Consider the following 19,401-nt stretch of genomic DNA (forward strand, 5'->3'; position numbering starts at 1 on the left):
TATCTACCTCTCTGGTACAAACTTCTATATAACCGGACTCCTTTCCCCATCGCCTCCTTGGAGCAGTTTCTCAGGGCTACTTGAGAGGCTGCCTCCCAGGCTTGAAGTTCTAAAAATTCCCACCAAATAAAACCACTCTCTGCTTTCAGGTTGTGACTATTTTTAGTTGACACTTCTCATTCCCATCAAGCTTCTTAACCCTTTAATCTGCCCTTTTCTTTTTAAGAAGAAAAACTGAAACATGAGAAATGCTTACTGAGTCCATCCATTTCCAAAATAGAACATATGAAAACAAAGGCCATACTGCATACCAAAGATAAAACAAATACTTTTATTGCACATTTATAAAATCTGCATAGTTGTAGCAAGTCTTTGACCCTCCCACAATTCCCCTGGTAATCTTTAAAATTTGGTTAAAACACAATACCCAATCTGGAGCCTTTTAAAAATGGTCAATGGGATATTTCTCTCTCTACATATACATATATATATATATTCTTTTTCTTTTTACAAACCCACATCCCCTATTTTTTAAAAGGAAAAAAGGGGGTGGGGTGTCAAAATGTTCTTCTGGACCAGCAGCAGCCTTAGCCATTTTCAGATGCTAGAAAATTTTACCTTCAAATAGTTAACAAAAAATGTGATCTTTAGTTAAGTTTCACAATGCTGCTATTCCATCTGATGTCCTTAATGCTTTCTCCTTTCTTTCACTCAGGACTGGGTATGAGGTTTTCTGGTTTAATTAAAAATATAAAATAAAAGAGAAGAAAGAAAGGAGAGGCAGCTCTTCTTGACTTTTCAGCATCTTACTGCCACATGACCTTATGTTCTACCCACACGTGAAAGGGTGGTGGCTCATCAACAACCTATTTTTTCATCTCCTGTCAAGAGCCAGGCAACAACCCATTTTTTCATCTCCTCCCTTGCAGTTAAATTTTTTTTTTAACGTCATCTGTATCTGATAAAATAACGAGTAGCTGTTCATACAGTTCAGGTCCTGATGAATCACCCTTTTAGTCTGCTGTCAAAAATACTTATGCCTGAAGGATACTCTGAGGCTCAGAAAAACCCAGGCTGTCTTGTAGAGACAAGAGCCACTTCAGGGCTTCTGCCACAAGTCAACGCCTTAACACACTGGTTCCTGCCTTTTTTTGTGAAATCGCTTCTAAGATTCTGTACCTAAAAAGTGCAGTTTCATTTTCAATCCTTCTTTATACACACAGCATAGTTAGGATCTGGATCTGAGTCTCACTTTCCCACCTAATCCCTTTCCCAGGGGAAACACTGTGACAACAGACTTCTGTGCAACAGACGGTCAACCAAAGACCAGGCTGGGTCTTGAACACGCGGGGGCTTATTTCACTGTCACAGCTGACACTCCTTGGATTGACTCCATGACAGCTGCGAATCGACTACAAAGGTCATAGGGAGAATTGGGCCGAATAGTTGGAGGCTCCTTTAAGACAATGATTTCTGCGGAAGGATCTAGAAGTCTGGGTAGAAACTCCCCTAAGCACAGCTGCAGATTTTCTGTGGAGGGAAAATGGATGGTTAGTATAGAGCTAAATAAATCTCTTTGAGTTAAAACTAGTAAGTCCGCAACAACCTCCAAGTTCAAAGCATTGCTCTGGCCAGCTAATGACAAATGACTATTCCTTCAGACCAAATCAAGAGCAAAGACATATTTGCCGACTATAGCAAAGTTTTAGGTCATTGTTTTAAGTCATCTGACATGCAGCAGGATAACACTATATATTCACTTCATTATGGACATGTCTTCTAATCAATCATCCTTTAAAATTTGAGAAAGTACCATAAATATAATGTGCTGTAAACATACTACTGCCATAAAGATAACGCTGGTCTCATCCTTCAATTAAAATATACCAGTGTGTACATGGCATTAAGTAAAGCTATAATGTCACACATAGTTTAAACAAAAACTGAAAACATTAAAATGAAATTCTTAGCTACTATTATAGATTTTTTTCAATAAATATCATAAACTTGAACACTTTGACAAATCAACGGAATATCTTTACATCAGTGAACAACAAAGAGGCTTCATAGTAGGATACATAACAACTTTCTAAGGCAACTAAACTCGCCTAAAAATATCTAGTTTTAGGCTCCCTCTCCAAAATGCTTTGGACAGGCACAAACATCCCATTTACTAATTTATTAACCTTGAAGGCATCACAGTTAATAAAATGTTTATGTCTTGCAACTTCAAGTCACAGGAAAATTTAATTATGGCACTGACTGGTAATCAAGCAACATAAAGAGATTTTTAAAATATTTAAACTACAAAGTTCAAGTTCAGATTTTGGCAGACGGAAAAGTAACAGCAGTCTAACATTGCTGGAGAGCAGTGATTTTTTTTTTTTTTTCAAATAGCACTGTGTGGCTGGCTGTGGAGGTGATTCAGCAACCACAGAGGAGGTAAGGGGAGGCTAAGGACAGGGGTTCAGGGTCCTGTTCCTTGTTTCAATACAACAGATGTAATTTTCAAGCCTTTATATGCTCGGGGATTCCAATCCCTTAAAAAGGTTTGACAACCACTGCTAGAGAGTTAGTCCAACTGTCATTTCTAGAACTTTCAAGGGTCTTAAAAATTATTGGCAATGGCAACAAACAACACACCTGCGATATCTTGCCCAAGGTAAGAGCACCAGTGGTTTCTCATGACCTCAATGGCATCCAGGTCATCCTTGGAGATGTCATTATTAATGATAAGGTGAATACAGGGAATGATTAACTCATTCATCACATTAATGCCCTCTGTTACAGAGTGCTCATCGTTTGTTTCAAAGAGAGAAGCTGCTTTGGCGTTCAGCTCCTATGGATAAAAAACAGTGGGGAAAAAAGTCTCAGAAAGACAACAAATATTTAAACAAGTAGTTCCCAAACTTCACTGTATATTGGAATTGCCTGGGGATCCTTAAAAACCACAGATGCCCCAACACACTCATGCCAATATGATTGGTATTTGGCTGACCTAGGCACTGGGATTTTTTTTTTTTTTTTTAATGCTCCCAAGGTGATCGGAATGCAGCAAAGCCTCTTACCAAGTGGCCTCAACTTATAAGTCAAGGTCATATTTAACACCTGCTTCTATCAAAAGACCTATTCGATGGTTCTCAGTCTTCACCAAGAATCAAAAATCACCTGCAGAAGACAAGGTGGTGCCCAGGCCCCTCACCAGGAGACTGGTTTAACCATCTGGGGGAGGCCTGGGCCACCAACATGTGAAAGCCCCTTAGGCGATTCTGACACAAACCGGGAGCTGAGAGCCAGAGATGGAAAGAAGCCAAATCCTTACTACTGCCTTCCCGTGGCAGCTGAGCAGGACCTTCAAAACGTAATCTCTATTTGGTGATTTAAAAAATAAAAGCATTTGCGGTCCATCAAATCTACAAGGCTCCCTTTTCAGCTTCAAAGTGCCATGCCATATCTATAACTGACACAGGAATCCAAGTATAATCAGAAAATGAAGCTTTTGAGATACATACATGTCAGAACTTAATCTCTTCCATTTGGCATTAATTAACAAGAGGTAGTGGCAGAAATGCAGGCCTGACTCCTCCCTGGCGGAGGGTGATCCTGCTGGGTGGCAGGGAGGCCCAATGCAAGCTTAGCCTGAGGTTAAGCTGCCTCTGCAGTTTTCTGATGACAAGCACCTGGAGGGACCCCTGGGAAGGCAGGCAGACTATGGGTGCGCCTTCCCACGCAGCAGCCAAGTGCAAAACGACCGCACTAGATCTCCTGTGGTTTATGACAAGGATGTTAACAGAACAGCAGGACCAATCCTTATGGTTCAAACCTTTTAAAAACTGGAGTCTCTTTAGACATCACTAAAGCTTCTCATCTACTAGCTTATTAGTTAGGGAACATAGACAACACATGTTTATTAGATGCTTATTTTGTGCCAGGCAGAGAGAAAAAGGCTGACTGAGAAAAGGACCTATGCTCAAGGAACTCACCATCTAGCAGAGGCGTGTGACATAAGCTGTGATGCGGTACACATGAAGGGCACCGAAAGGGGAGATGCGGTTCTCACCTAAGTCCTATCAGGGGCGGAAGAAGCATGATGCTCACTGAAGTAACCTCATCTGTTTCAATGTAAAACTACTCTTGAGGGTTTAGAACAATCTAAAACCTGCAGGAGGGTTTTTGTTTGTTTTTTTTTATGTTATATTTCTTCCTGGCTTCTAGGAACAGAGGTAAATAAATACAATAAAACACAAAAATTGTCAGGCTTTATAAAGAGTACACACCAGAAGGCATTTTCTTCGGTATAAAGCGATCACCGACTCCTTCACACCCCGCTGGGGCCCCTTCATCAGCAGAGCGGCATTGCTTTGGTAGGCGTACACCAGGTAGGAAAGTGCCTCTTGGTACCTGATAAAGTTATTGATGAAAAACAGCTCAGTGCTCCTTTCCCAAACCCAGGGCTTAGTCCCCATCGCTCTCTAATACAAGAATGGAAGCGGCTGCAGGGATGGAAAAGTCTTCAGCATGGAGGCAGCATGGTGCAGCTGGAAAAGCCTGAGGCCCAAAGACCACAGCGAGCCTCAGCTCCTCTGCAAACTGGCAGGGAAGCTCAAGGCAAATCATGGCACTTCCCTGGACTTCTGTTTCTCCCAACTCTATAACAAGGAAGTGGATGAGAGGCTCACTACGGTCCACACTGACTCTGAAATTCACCGTCGGAGTACATTTTCATTTATCACAAAGAAAATTGGCCATTATTTCTCTCAACCAAGAAATCTATCATTATATGAAAGATGAAGACACATGTGTGATGTTCAGTGCAAACGTGAAGCAGAACACTGAGAAAGGTAGAGACACAGGGTGTGTGTGGAAGGGGCTGTGGTCCTGAGAGTTCCTGGTGGGCATCCACAACCAGCATGCTCGGTAACATGAGACGCCACCTACTTTCCTTTCTGGTAGAGTTCCAGGCCTGTCAGGAGATACACAGACACCTTTCGGAACAAACTGTAATCTTCATGCCACTTCTGAAAAGGAATGACAGCCATTCATGATTATGACCGAAACTACTACCTTTTCCCCCACAGCAAGCTTCAAACTCAGTACTAATACTTACGGAGCTCGTACGGCCCGGCACAAAAACAGGAGACACAAAAGCTTTCAGATAATAAAGTACTGGACATTTATGATAAAAGTCTACCGCTGACCTTAACTTTCCATGTCCTGTTCCTGCTGCCGAGGAACAGAAATACTCCTTTCACGTGAGCTTTAGAATTTCGGATCTTAACTTCCAACACCCACGCCAGTCATTCAGCTCTGGTCTGAATGAATGGCCTCCTGAGTCCTGAGGAAGCCATTCAGACGAGGGAAGACAGAAGGTCAGGGCCGCTCCAATCTCAGGAACAACACTAAGCTTGCCTGGGGGGGATGGGGGGTGCGGGCCAGGGCACACCAAGGTGGCACCCAACAGTGTCGTACCTACATGACGTGTTTCGTTTTAGGAAATTTGTAGTCATGTATGCATTTTAATGCAAAAAATGCATTTAGATTTGAATACAGAAATATTAGAAAACTATTATTTAAAGCAAACCAAAACCATGAAGTCACGAATTGCATTGCCTAGGACAAGGCTAAAGTGAGTATTTAAGGGAAATGAAGTGCTGATCGGCTGAAGAGAAGAATGGCATAAAGAAACTGGCCATTCAAAGGGTTTAGAAAAGATCATTCATTCTGACTCAGCTTTTTTTGAGAGGGGGTGGGAGTCACTTGGCGATAATATAAAATTGTTTGCTTTATAGCTTATATATAAAGTTTATTAACATTACTACAAGTTGTACAAATTGGATTATAAATATATTTGTGCGTATGTATAATTTACTATACGAGGAGGAACATATTGGAGAAGGAAATGTCAACCCACTCCAGTATTCTTGCCTGGAGAATCCCATGGACAGAGGAGTTTGGCAGGCTACAGTCCATACGGTCACGAAGAGTTGGACACAACTGAAGTGACTTAGCATGCACGAGAAGAACATATAAATGACAGCCCCAAATGTCTCAATAGCTCGGCCTCCTTATTTTTGTTTTTTAATTGTTAGGGTTGCCTTAGAAATTCATGTTTGCTCTGTAGATGTAAAGCGAAGACCTCACCTTGTACTCTTCCATATTCATGTCATCTGGACCAATCTCCTTCAGTTTTGCTTGAGCCACCTTCATAATACTGATCGATCTGTGGACAAAGTTAAGAAAGCAATGACAGTTTCCCCTTCAGAGGACTTAGTCAAGATGGAAGGAAGGGTGGTTCCCCAAAGTACTCCCTTCTCACCTTTCATCATAGCTAAGATTTTTATCAGCAAATTGTTCCAGAAGGGTCCGCTCTACTACCCTTTTGGGTGCTTCATTTTGGAAGAAGTAGACGAGCACGTGCTGAAGACGAGGGTCACTGTGAGAGGTGGGGGTCTCCTTGGCGAGCTGATAGAGCCTGGAGTACTCTTCATGGAATGCCTATTGAAGACAGAATTGGTAGTCAGAAAAGGGGGCATGGTGGGCTTGTACACACAGAAACCGCTGCCTAAGGAGGTTTTCATCACTCTAAGAAGACTTCTAAGAAGTTCTTATTGAGGAATGACAGAGGCAACTGGAACCTATAATCTCTTTGCCTTTCAAAAAGGACAAAACTCCTCTGGCACAAGAGACATCCTGTACTCACAAGAATTATTTTCCTCATACAGTGCTCAGAAAAACACAAGTTTTAATTGCTTCAGCCATATCTTTGAGTATCAAGGACCTGAAATTTAAAAATCCAAATAAATGTATTTAAGAATCTTAAATTTTATTCAAGCATCCTAAAAAGCATGGCCTACTTTCTTATATTATGGCCTCCACATTACAAAGGCAAGGTCTCATTCACAGCTTTATTAACAGGCGCCTCCTAAGAACAAGGAGGTTACTCCAGGCCGGGTGTGACCTGAGCACTGAGTCTGCGTTAGTGCCACAAGAGGAGAAGCCATCAGTGCCGTGGGATGGCTGTGCTGTTAGTCGGGCAGTGAAGGGAGTTTTACATTTTACTTCAATGAAAACACTTTTTCAGCATCTGATATAATCACTGCCCCATGATTATGATCCCTGTGGTATAAGGATTAGAATTTAATCCTAAGTCTAATTAAATTATAATTTAAAAAACAAGACAAAACAGAGATACCTTAATAAGCCCTGCTTCAGACCCATCTCGGTCAAAGGTCTGACGGGCTTTAGCTATGGCCAGGATGACCCCTTGCATGGCAGGGCTCAGCATCACCTACCACAAGAGGGCACAAAACACAGAGAGAAAGCAGAGGAGAAAGGTTCAGAAGAAGACTGTGAAAGAAAGGTGAGCAGACTGCCGCAGGGAAGCAGGGCGGCGTGCCCCCCGGCCAGCAGCCACTGTAGGGGCAGGCTCACACACCCCACTCAACACTAGCGGCCCCTGGCCCTCGGCACGACCACAAGACCTTGCCCCTGACGAGGTATTCCTATAGACTCTCTCTAATTTAGCAGATGAATAAAGAGGGATGTCTAAAAATACCTACGATATGGCACTGCTACATAATCAAGGTAAATTACAGCTCTCAGAGGGGAAAGGTCTGAGGAGAGAATTCCACCTGAGTTCTGAGGTTTGGGTGTCCATCCTGAATACACTAGTCTTTCAGAGTTTTACCTGGGTGAACAGCACATCTGAAACAGTCTGAAACTAGCAGGTACACAAATAGGACTTTATAAAGCGAAAACCTTGAGATGATTAAAAAAAAACAAACCGTCCCCCAGAAACCTGAGGACAGGATTCAGGACTGTTAGTGTGCGGTGACAGCTGCAAAGGAGGCAGACAGCGAGCCACCCGGAAATCTGCAGCTTCTCCCCGGAGCTTCAGAGTCAAAACCAGGCCAACTCACATTCGACCTGCTCCCTAGACAACTGAAACTCTCGTATTTGGAGGAAATGCAATGGACTAATGTTACCAAAGACTCCTGATTTAAAAGGCAATTTGCTGTTCAGGATATGACACATGGAACTAAATTCTACCTTTCTGAGCCACCCGGACTCCACAGTGGCCTCGTAAGGACAGGTCTGAGTAGAGACCTGCCGGCAGCGGTGTAGGATGGTGACTAAGGCCCTCTCGCCCACCACCTGTGTCTAGGAGAAAACACTGTTGCCGAACGCCTCACACAGCTATGCTCAGTCACGTGAGCAGGAAACACAAGACTGACGACAGACAGCTAGACCCTGACTCATCTCTGTACCTCCTCATCATATCCATCTGCATCAGATCTAACCAGAATCCTTCCCACACTGGGAATCTCGACTTCAGAGACCTCAGCATTAGGCTGGGCAGCAGACCCTGCGTCACGAGCCTGTGGGGGCTGCTCTGACTGCTCTGCAAGGCTTGTTTCCGGGGGCATGGGCTTCTTGGGTTCAGCTTCCTTAAGCTGTGGCAGCAGAATGGAGAGAAAGAGTAGGAAAAAAACAGAAATAAAGAGGGACTGGTTAAATGCAGCAGACACAGAATAACAGAAATGTGAGAAAACTGTGGCAATTATTGCCGAAAGCCCACCCCTCCAGATTTTGGGCTTCTAGACCCCTCTCACCTCACTCAGTGCAGCTTCTACGCCACTGTTCTCATAGGCATGTGCTGTGTTTGCTATCGCCTGGGCAGTCTGCTCCTTCACGATCACAGCGTGCTCAGAGGACAGGCACCGAGCCCCATGGGAAGAGGCTGCTGAAGATTCTGAGAAAGAACGGCAGGTAGGAATCAGCATCTGGTAATAAAGCCACTAGAACACTCTACAAGGCAAGCAGGACTGGATACAAAGTTTAATGTGCACATCTTCTAACTAACCTTTTGAAAAAATTATGTAAATTTCCCCTAGAAACTAGTGGCTAAAAGAAATAGCTACTTCAGCAAGGAGTCACTGATGATTCTGTAAAGTTTAATGTGCTCCCAATGTTGTCGCTAAGAGTCGGACACAACTGAGCGACTTCACTTTCACTTTTCACTTTCGTACACCGGAAAAGGAAATGGCAACCCACTCCAGTGCTCTTGTCTGGAGAACCCCAGGGACAGGGGAGCCTGGCCTATGGGGTCGCACAGAGTCGGACATGACTGAAGCGACTTAGCAGCAAAAGCAGCAATGTTGTCGTATTTCTTCATGGCAAAAAGTCTTCCTATAAACAACTATCCGTTAGGAAGATCACCTTTACAGAACAGTTTTCATAAAATCTACCTATTAATCTTACCATAGTTCCTCCCGCAACCTGGGAAATAAACACTAAACAGAATGAAAGTACAGGGAGCTAGCTGCTCATCTTTCTGCTGGTACCTCTGCTCAGCAGAACTGACTGTCTAGAGCCACAAGCTAGGCTGTCAGGTTGTGCAACACCAACTCTGATCCCACTGCGCAGAGCATGGCACGGCTCACTCAGAGGACGTACACGGGGCTGGCTACCGGAGTGCAGCGTGAACTCCCCCAAGTCACTGGCATAAATGCCCTGCTCAGATACCTTGTGATGGAGAGAAGTCCTGTGATGCTGAGCTGGTGGAAGATTCCATCTGAGGAATTTTGCAAGACTGCTCTTCTTCCCATTCCTCCACTTCTTGCTCAAACCTCCAGTTATCTTCCTGAATGTAATGCTTAAGTTCAACAGACAGAGCTTCTACTTCTCCTGACATCTGATCTAATTCATTCGGGGCCGCCTCTAGGGAAGAACAAAGACACAGTTAAAATAGAGTCCCACCAAGCAAAAGGTCTCAAGGAAACCAAAGCTCCTTTCCAGAAAAAAAGAAAGTAGTCTCTTTTCTTACTTTTAATGAAAAATACACACATAATCCATCCATTGTCTGAAGTACTGACAGTATCAGGCCAATAGTGACGGTTCCCCAAGAACAGTGGCTGGCATATTGGAAGGGAGGGACACTAAATAGTTGTTAAATGAATCAATCAATGGTAACAAGTGAGGATTTGGAGTAGAGGCCGATCACGGACAAAGTAGCAAAAACAAACCAAACATTTCTTGGGAATTCAGAAAATCATTAGATTCAATGGAAATTTCAAGACAAACAGTTTTATCAGTGTAAACAATGCCCCTATCACTGAGAAGAATATCCATCTCCAGGACCTCCCTGGTGGTCCAGTGGTTGGGACTCTGAGCTTCCACTGTAGGGGACATGGGTTTGATCCCTGGTCAGGGAAATAAGATCTCACATGCAATATAGTGTGGTCAAAAAATAATAATAATAAATTGACTTAAATAACAAAGTATATCCATCTCAAGATGGTTGAGAGTGAAAACCAAGACATTTATACTGCCTAAAGTTTCACATAATCAAGTGCTACCACAAAGCAAAGGGATACAAACGTTAGATCAATAAATGGATCAATAATACCTGGGGTTCACTAAAGGCTATGATGAAAAATGGCAAGGCTATCAATGACATATTCAATCTCATTTCCAACCCTACAACCGAAACAAATCATAAAAACCTACCGAAGAGTAGCACATCCACATACTGGTTGCCGTTAACTAGTCTTTTCACTAAATGACAGTTCCCACTTTTTGTCTATTTCTATAGATGAGCCATACCCATTATAACAAGGCCCCTATATACCACCCACAGCCAGAACAATCGTTTGTACAGAAACTCCCACGAGCAGCTGTTCCTGCCCTCACACTGCAAACATGCATTTAGGACGATCAGTTACTGTGAAGTGAGCATTCTCTCCATCCCCTACTTACCAAGCACACAAGAAAGATCATTTGCCGCCCAGACAAAATGCTTATATGTTTCCTTACTTATGCAACACAGTAAAGTTTGAACATTAAAAGAAGATGCCCTGTATGATCTCATATGTGAAAGAAAAAAGAAAGTGTAATGTACATGGAAAACAGCATAGAATCTGGAACCAGAATATTTACTGGCTGTATGACAAGTACAGAACCTCAGCTGGAAAATACGGGTGATAAGAATTTCTGCCCTGCCTCCTCCGTGTTAGAGTTAATAAGTTATTAGAGAAATAAAGCTTGAAAGCATGCAGTAAGGAGGAAAGTACCAGCATAAATGATAATTATGATTACTGTAGGCATTAGTAGCGGTATTATGAGAAGTCTGAAACCGCTGAGGCAAATCCACTTGTAAAATCTGGCTATTCTCCAAAAGGTGCAAAAAATATGCACACAAGAATGTCACTAAAAAAGGGAAAAACTAGAGGCAACTTAAAAGTCTATCAACAGGAGGCTGGTTTAATAAATTATATACATACTCAATGCAATGGAATTATTTTATAGCTGTTAATAGGAATAAGTTGGTTCTACTCATAAAAAGAGAGATTGCTAAGAAAAACAATGAAAAAGATGCCAAACAGAATGGAAAAATATCCCATTTGGTGGGAAAAAATGGGGTATAGGTAAGATATCAATAAATAAAACCTAGCATCTGCACAGAACATTTCTAGGAGACTACATTAGGAGCCTAAGAATGGATACTTGTTGGGCTCAAGGAAGTAGGAAAGCAAACTTATTTTTCCTTTTTCTTCTCTTTTATACTATTTGTGTTTCTTAAACACATTATTACTTTCTAATAAATCTGAGTTTAATTTTTTTTTAAAACTACAAGACTGTTCTCTTCCCTGAGAAGTACACAATCTCCCCAAGCCTGGCCTCTGCTTACAGTGTTTTTACCTGCATTGAAGTGGGGTAGCTTGTCGTTAATGTACATCAGGCAGTAAGCACTAACATTTCTCTGGCCCCCATAGGAATCTCTTTCAAGTTCTTCCCAGGAAGACTCGGTAACAGAGATGTCGTTGTACTTGAGCCAGACTTGTCGCGGCTGATTATAGACATAGGCCCAGTAGTGCCCCGCGTTCGCCTGTCCTTCGTGAACAAGGACTGCATGCAAGCGATAAGGCACCTGCAAGTCAGAAAGGGTTCCCCATGTTAGATGAAAGCAAAGTCATCCGACAGGAGTTTACGTGACGAAAATTCCAAAGCATACCCAACCATAAGACCGAAGAAAACTGCCCATTTACACGTGTGTTTGATGTAGGGTTCACATCAACAAAACATCTTGTTGATTCAAGATGACCTGAAAAAAACACAGCCTTGGAATCTCCCAATTATGTCTCCATTCCTGAATCTTTAAAATCAGACGGCTAAACTAGATGACCTCTGTGACCTCTTTCAACTCTATAAACTCCTATGATTATAGATCTAAAACAAAAGATAACTGAGACCTATTTATTCCCCCAGTTCCAAACTCAGTCTATCTAAAAATAGAAGCACCATGACCACTCATGTTGAGAAGATGCTTACCACACCTGGGACCTGTAGAAGTTATGCTGTTCTAGGACTAAGTTTTATTAATTAAAATTAATAAAATTTTCTATTAACTAAAATCTAAGTTAGCATATTTCATTATGAATCAGTCACATGGTCTTTATATTTCTTCTTGCAGGTAATCATCCACTTATCTGGGGTGAAGACCCTTTTAACTACACACTTATTTGTTTCAAAATCTGAAAATCTTCCCCTGCCCTGCCGCCCCTGCTGGCAATATGGAGAAAGTAAGAGTAACGCTTAAGTGCTAAGTTAAGTACTGGTGAAAGAAAGGCGAGTCAGTAAAGTAAAATTACATTCAATCAGTACCTTGACTTGTTTTTACGGTGGTAAATTTTTTAAAGAATAGAAAAGAGAAAACGGTCAACACCCAAGACTCACATGGTACATTCTTGCTATGCAACACAACTATGATTTCCCGTGACCCTAGAAACAGGGCTCTCCTCCCACAGTCACGCATTTACACAGAAGCCCGTGGAGGGCAGTCCCCTAACTGCAGCCTCTTTCCCGTCTATGCCCAGAATGTTATTCTAAATAAAAACATATACGGAAAGTAAGAATTTCTGCCCTGCCTACCTCTCTTTTGGAATTAACAGAGACATAAAGGTTAAAAAATCATACTGCTAAACAAAGGATCATGAAGGATCACGGTACTTTGCAAAGGATGGGGAACCAGTCCCTGGTCAGGTTTCCTCCACTGTACTGCTTAATTACCATTTTATGAGAAATTTTATTAATATTTAACAACAAACCTTTCCAATACATGGAAAAAATACCATGTGGCAGACTCAGGACAAATATGTTTTACATCCTGTTGGTGGTAGAAGGAAGATACACTGCTCTTTTTTAGCCTAAAACACAGAATAATACATATTTCTTTCCAAAATTAATTCTTATATCTTAGGGAAGTTTCCATTCAGTTTCAAAGAAAACCATCAACTTCTCTGTATCTGCCCATTGGCACCATTAGAACATGCCTTGACTACTTCCCCATCAATTTTCATTCTACCTGACGGAGGAGAGGATCACAGTACATCTGCTCAATAGTCTGGGTAGTGCTTGCAATACCGTTCTTTAAGTCTGTTAAAAAAAGAACACTCAGTTATAATGATTTCATTCCATGTCACATATGCAGCTTTAGCTCTACAAAGACTACAGCTTCTCTCTACCTGAGGTTTCCACCCTTTCAGCTTCTCTCTACCTGAGGTTGTCACCCTTTCAGCTTCTCTGTACCTGAGGTTTTCACCCTTTCAGCTTCTCTCTACCTGAGGTTTTCACCCTTTCAGCTTCTCTCTATGAACCATAAGGAAGCAGGCAGTTTTAAAGAAGCTAGTGCTTTAGGTTACAAAGACTTATAGTTTAATATAACTACATTAAGATTTCTAAAAAAAACTTGGGAGGAATCTAAATTTGTATCATTTACTTATTTATTGCTCCTAAATAAAAGGAGAAAGAAGGGGAGGACAAGAAACGAGACAAGGCCAAAGGATTTTAGAAACAAAATGCTGAATAATGTGATTTTACACTGCATGCATTAATCAAATATTCTTTGCCTCCTTAACTGTCAATAAAGCATACTGTATGTAGAAAAAATTTTTAAAGTGGAAATTCAGGAAACTGCAATTCTAAGTTTGGGTCACCTGAAGTCAGAGTTCAGATAAGCTACAGGAAAAGAAATCCAGCAGACGCAGAAAATTCTCTAAGGTGAGTGGCACTGTGTATCCAAGATACCCAGGAATTCCCAGAAAATTTGAGGAAGAAATCTAGGGAAGAACTTTCATGGTTATATTACTAAAGCAAAGTGTCTGACCTAATCTCACAGGGAACAAAAAGTACCAAAGAGGTCACAATTCCTCAAATTCAACAGAGTACATGGAAATGACAGGACGTGTCTCCAAGGTGCCTAATTTCCATGTATTCACACAAACAGAAAAGGCAAAGAGTAACCCTCTGACAAGCAGAAAGAGCCAACCTTGTATATCCTGTTCAATCTCGTTCCTCCACCTCTGCAGGCAGGTCTTAACAAAGTTTATCTCCTCATCTGTGACTGTTCGAGGAGCTGGGTGTGCGGGCATTTCCACGGAAGAACGGGGAGGTGTAAGTGGCTGCTCTGCCATCTTAGACTTGTGTACAGAATCTTCAGAGGAAGAAAAGGTTCCTTCAGCTTCCTGAGACGTGCTCTCTTTACTTGTACTGAAGGAAGATTAAAAAAAAATGCTCAGATGATAATTTCCAAACTACGTGTGTGTGCTCAGTCGCTAAACCATGTCCGACTCTTTGGGACCTCACGGACTGTAGCTCTGAAGGAGGGCATGGCAACCCACACCAGTATTCCTGCCTGGAGCATCCCATGGACAGAGGAGCCTGGCGGGCTACAGTCTATATGGTGGCAAAAAATTGGTCAGATATGACTGAAGCAACTTAGCATACATGCATGGACTATAGCCTGCCTGGCCCCTCTGTCCATGTGGTTTCCCTGGCAAGAATACAGGAGCAGGTTGCCATTTTCTCCGCCATTTCCAAAATACATCTTTGCCTAAACTAATACACTCTGTAAAGCACGCTCCTCTGTGGCAAAGCACAGCTACAATTTGTGAGTGTTTACTCTATAAAGTTACTGAGCCAAACCTTTCCTTTACAGGCATCATCTCATTTAACACAGCTTGCTGATGAGGCAGGTACTATCACCAATCCTATTTTACCAACTTTCAAACCCAAGGTTCAGAGAAATAAAGCAGTGTTCCCAAGTTCACCCAGCTAGTCAAGGACAGGGAGGGATTACACTCACATCTGCCTCACATAGTTTACAAGTCTATGGTACTTGCTCTCTAACCACTTGTAACAATGAACCTTCTTCTCAAGAAGACAGGATGAGAAGGAACATGGAAAAGAGGAGATGGGGAGTGGAGTAGTCAAGGGATCAACTATTGTGTTTCCAAGATGTAACTGACCAAAGTGAGATGGACAGGTGGATCCAGGAACAAAATACACTGAAGAAAAATAGCCATCAGCTGTATACCCAGCACGCAGGAACGCAAACGAGGTGGCACTCTGGGAAAGCACAGGGTGCAGAACTTGCAGGCAGACAACTCCAGCTCCACCACATCTCAGCTAAACACCCAAGGAGACGGTAGTAGCCTCGGGTAAGGAATCTGACACCTCAGCTGTAAAAGGTGGATGCCAGCCACTTTACATCATTGTTATAAACTGAGAATAATGTATGTAAAGTAACTGTTAATTTATCTACTAATTAACACCAAAAAAAAACTGCACACAGACAAATCAGCAGGAATACAAATGAATCTAAGTATACTTAGGTTTCTGTTTCACACCAAAACGAAGAACATAAACTTCCCAGTTCTGACTTAAACTCTCACTCCCCTTCCTCGCTGCCTCTCTCCCATATACAAAATAACGGAGCAAACCTCTTTTCCCTGAGGGCCTATACATATGGGAAAACAAAGCCAATGTAAGCAAAAGAGGAGATGTCTCAATCTCAAAAAAGACTACACACACACACACACACACACAGATCAACTTTAAAATCTAATATCAGTCAGTATCATTTCATATTATTAAAACCGATAAAACCACTTTTTAAAAATTAAAATCATTTATATTTTACAAAGGACATGAAAACAGTCTACGAAAATCCAAACACACACATAGGTAGAGCATAAAAGTAAAGGAACCCTCCCTCCACCCTGTGCCTCGCGCCATCCCCTAGAGATAACTGCTATTACCATTTGTTATGTTCTGTCCAAACAGGCACTCTGCACACACATGAATGAATGAATAGTAACACGTGTGTGTGGGAGGGGCAGCAAGGGCGGCGAAGGAATGATTGGGTTTCTTTTAAAAACATAAAAAAGTCTTAACTCTCCTATAGGCTCTAGTGTTTTTGCTAGCCAGGACACACAGATCACATTTGATCCGAGCTGGCCCCAATGGCTCTTCCAGACCACAAAGGCTGTTGCACACAGCTGAGCCAGAAGAGAATCAAGGCCCGCATGCCATGGCCTCTCCGTCTCTTTGCTGGATAAGCTGCTGGAGGTTGTCCTCTTCAATTTCTAGCCAGTTCTTTCTCTTACTCTAATTTTCTACTTGTAAATAAGTTTCCCTTTGCTTGATGTTTACTCAGACGTGCAGACTCCTTCAGCAGACGAGTGAATGCCATGTTTTAGAAAATCAGTGGCTGACTGTTCCTCTGGGAAAGGCCTTTCATGGCAGTTAGCTTATAGCAACCTCCAAGCCAGGTGGGCCTGGCAGAGAATGAACACTGTTCCAGGCAGTTCAAGACGTCTCTGTAATAATCCCAACTATCCCTTGGGTGAGATGAATGCATGGGTGGGAATTACAAACAATTCACTTAAGTGGCAAAACCCTTCCCTATAAGACAAAGAGCTCAAGGCCCGTGAGCTCTCAAGGGGCGAGTGTTCATCAGGTGGAAACATGGCACACAGCTCAGATTAAGCCAAAATCCCCAATATATACTATTTTAAAACTTGTTTCTGTTACCTTTCCTTGGATGTCAGGTCAGAAGTCAGGCAGTGTGCTGAAGAAAGTGGCTCTGTAATGCACCCACCACTTTGAGATGCAGAGCTCTCGGAGGCAGGTTTTGTACTAGCAAATTCAATTACGTATTTCAACATGTCTGGAAGCGGGAACCGGGCTGGGCCCGAGCCATACTTCACATACCTACAAGGCAGAGAAAACGGTACTCTAGTGCCAAGGCATCTTGTTCTTTCATTACTATATGGAGAGTCAATAGAAAGGCTTATCCCTAAAGGCTACACAATATTTAATACGTTAATCTACAGAGCAAAAGTTTCCTAACTACGAAAGTGAAAACAGATGACAATCTGAATCTTTACACTTGACAGAAAGCATTTCAGGTGAGCTCCTATTCAAAGTCACACCAATGGTGCTTTCTCTTAATTCAAATCACATTTAGGCTCTACTCATAGAAGTAAACTCTATTTGTTAAAGGAAGAGAGATATATCATCATTATTCAAATCTGAAAATAATGCTGTTGGAACTATCAGGTTGGTGCAAAAGTAATTGCAGTTTTGCATTGCTGAAATTTGCCATTTGATGTTGGAATATATTCTTAAATAAATGTGGTTATGTTATACATTTTAATGTACATTTCTTGCTTTATGTTTTTTTTGCTAATGGCTTATTACTTGCTGTTTATTTTATATGTGTTTTAGACTATGGAAATGATGTTAGTTAGAAAGCAAATTCAAGCTATTTTCTTATTTGAGTTCAAAATGGGTCATAACGCAGCTGAGACAACTCACAACATCAACAATGCATTTGGCCCAGGAACTTCTAATGAATGTACAGTGCAGTGGTGGTTCTAGAAGTTTGGCAAAGGAAACTAGAGCCTGAAAGATTAAGAACATAGTGGCCGGTCACCAGAAGTTGACAATGACCAATTGAGAGGATCACTGAAGCTGATCCTCTTACAACTACAGGATGAGTTGCCCAAGAACTCAGTGTTGACCATTCTGTGATTGTTTGGCATTTGAAGCAAATTAAAAAGGTGAAAAAGCTCAGAAACTGGGTACCCTCATGAGCTGACTGAAAATCAACAAACTTGTCACTCTCAAGTATCATCTTCTCTTATTCTGCACAACAACAAACCATTTCTTATGGTTTGTGATGGGCAACAAAAAGTGGATTATACATGACAACCAGTGACAACGAGCTCAGTGGCTGGACAGAGAAGCAGCTCCAAAGCACTTTCCAAACTTGCACCAAAAAAGGTCACGGTCACTGTCTGGTGGTCTGCTGTCAGTCTGATCCACTATAGCTTTCTGAATCCCAGTGAAACCACTACCTCTGAGAAGTATGTTCAGCAAATGGATGAGATGCACTGAAAACTGCAACGTCTGCAGCCAGCACTGGTCAACAGAATGGGCCCATTCTTCTCCATGACAACGCCCAACCAACGTCACATAAACAATGCTCCAAAGGCTGAACAAACTGGGCTACAAAGTTTTGCCTCATCTGCCATATTCACCTGACCTCTTGCCAACTGACTACCACTTCTTCAAGCATCTCAACAACATTTTGCAGGGAAAACGCTTCCACAACCAGCAGGATGCAGAAAATGCTTTCCAAGAGTTCATCGAATCCCAGGGTACAGATTTTTATGCTACAGGAATAAACATACTTTTTTCTCCTTGGCAAAAATGTGTTGATTGTAATGGTTCCTACTTTGATTAATAAAGATGTGTTTGAGCCAAGTTATACTGATTTAAAATTCAGGGTCTGAAACCACAAACACTTTTGTACCAATCCAATGTACCCAAGGTTTTTTCTCTTTGCTGCATTTTAGATCAAGTAATCTGCAATTAGGAAATATGAGAGAAAGCTGGAAATGGGAAGTAGGTGTTGACAAAGGTCAGAGTTTAAGTCCTATGTACACTATGATTCACGTACTCATTTAACAGAGAAGGCCAGGCATAAATTACTGAAGATTTCTTAGGAATCAGTAAATAATAAATGTCTTCAATATGTAATCAAAATAACTAATTATTTTAGTAATACCCAATGTTCTGCCATTACTAGCACATGTTACCCTAAGAAAAGAGATTTACTTTAGTGAATTCTACAGTTCACTGCAGTAGAGAGTCTAAATGGTACATAAGTTGACTCACACGTACAGGTAAACTATAATTTTGGGATTCCATTTACAAAAGGAGAGAGTCACTTCACATTTTTCTTCTCTGAATAAAGTGAAAGAAACAGCCGCAGAACTACGGAGAAGTAAAATTGTCTGTTTCTGTATCAAAAAGGACATTATGAAATGAAAAATAAAATATAATGCAACTCAAAATCAACCACGTTAAGAGGATATGTAGCAAAGACACTTCATCCTCTCTAATTTAAAAGAGAAACAGAATGATTTCTCCTGTGGATTTGCCTGCCACAGAGTTTTGGCTTTCAAAGAAAAGGATGTTAAATATATAAAGCTAGAGGAACCTTAAATAACTGTTTCTAGTCCTTAGATCTGTATCTTTGGCTTACTTTCAGCC

At 41.7% G+C, this 19,401-nt stretch overlaps 1 protein-coding gene across 2 annotated transcripts in view; it reads right to left on the bottom strand.

Annotated features, from left to right (window-relative positions):
* Positions 1–373: 373 nt before the first annotated feature.
* USP28 (ubiquitin specific peptidase 28) overlaps positions 374–19,401 on the bottom strand; it is a 69,262-nt gene continuing 50,234 nt past the window's right edge. The window contains exons 13-26 of one of the 2 annotated variants that reach the window (XM_068988306.1): positions 16,873–17,052; positions 14,327–14,547; positions 13,364–13,434; positions 11,701–11,929; positions 9,526–9,720; positions 8,613–8,752; positions 8,268–8,453; positions 7,193–7,288; positions 6,317–6,495; positions 6,142–6,220; positions 4,939–5,018; positions 4,278–4,401; positions 2,644–2,839; positions 374–1,530 (exon numbers count right to left, since the gene is read on the bottom strand). In XM_068988306.1, the coding sequence (XP_068844407.1) occupies positions 1,355–1,530; positions 2,644–2,839; positions 4,278–4,401; positions 4,939–5,018; positions 6,142–6,220; positions 6,317–6,495; positions 7,193–7,288; positions 8,268–8,453; positions 8,613–8,752; positions 9,526–9,720; positions 11,701–11,929; positions 13,364–13,434; positions 14,327–14,547; positions 16,873–17,052 (2,152 nt within the window). In that variant the 3' untranslated portion in view covers positions 374–1,354. The remainder of the gene's footprint in view (positions 1,531–2,643; positions 2,840–4,277; positions 4,402–4,938; positions 5,019–6,141; positions 6,221–6,316; positions 6,496–7,192; positions 7,289–8,267; positions 8,454–8,612; positions 8,753–9,525; positions 9,721–11,700; positions 11,930–13,363; positions 13,435–14,326; positions 14,548–16,872; positions 17,053–19,401) is intronic. The other variant, XM_068988307.1, reaches the window with a different exon arrangement.

This window comes from Capricornis sumatraensis, chromosome 16 (genome assembly GCF_032405125.1).
Source record: "Capricornis sumatraensis isolate serow.1 chromosome 16, serow.2, whole genome shotgun sequence".
NCBI classification, from domain to species: domain Eukaryota; kingdom Metazoa; phylum Chordata; class Mammalia; order Artiodactyla; family Bovidae; genus Capricornis; species Capricornis sumatraensis.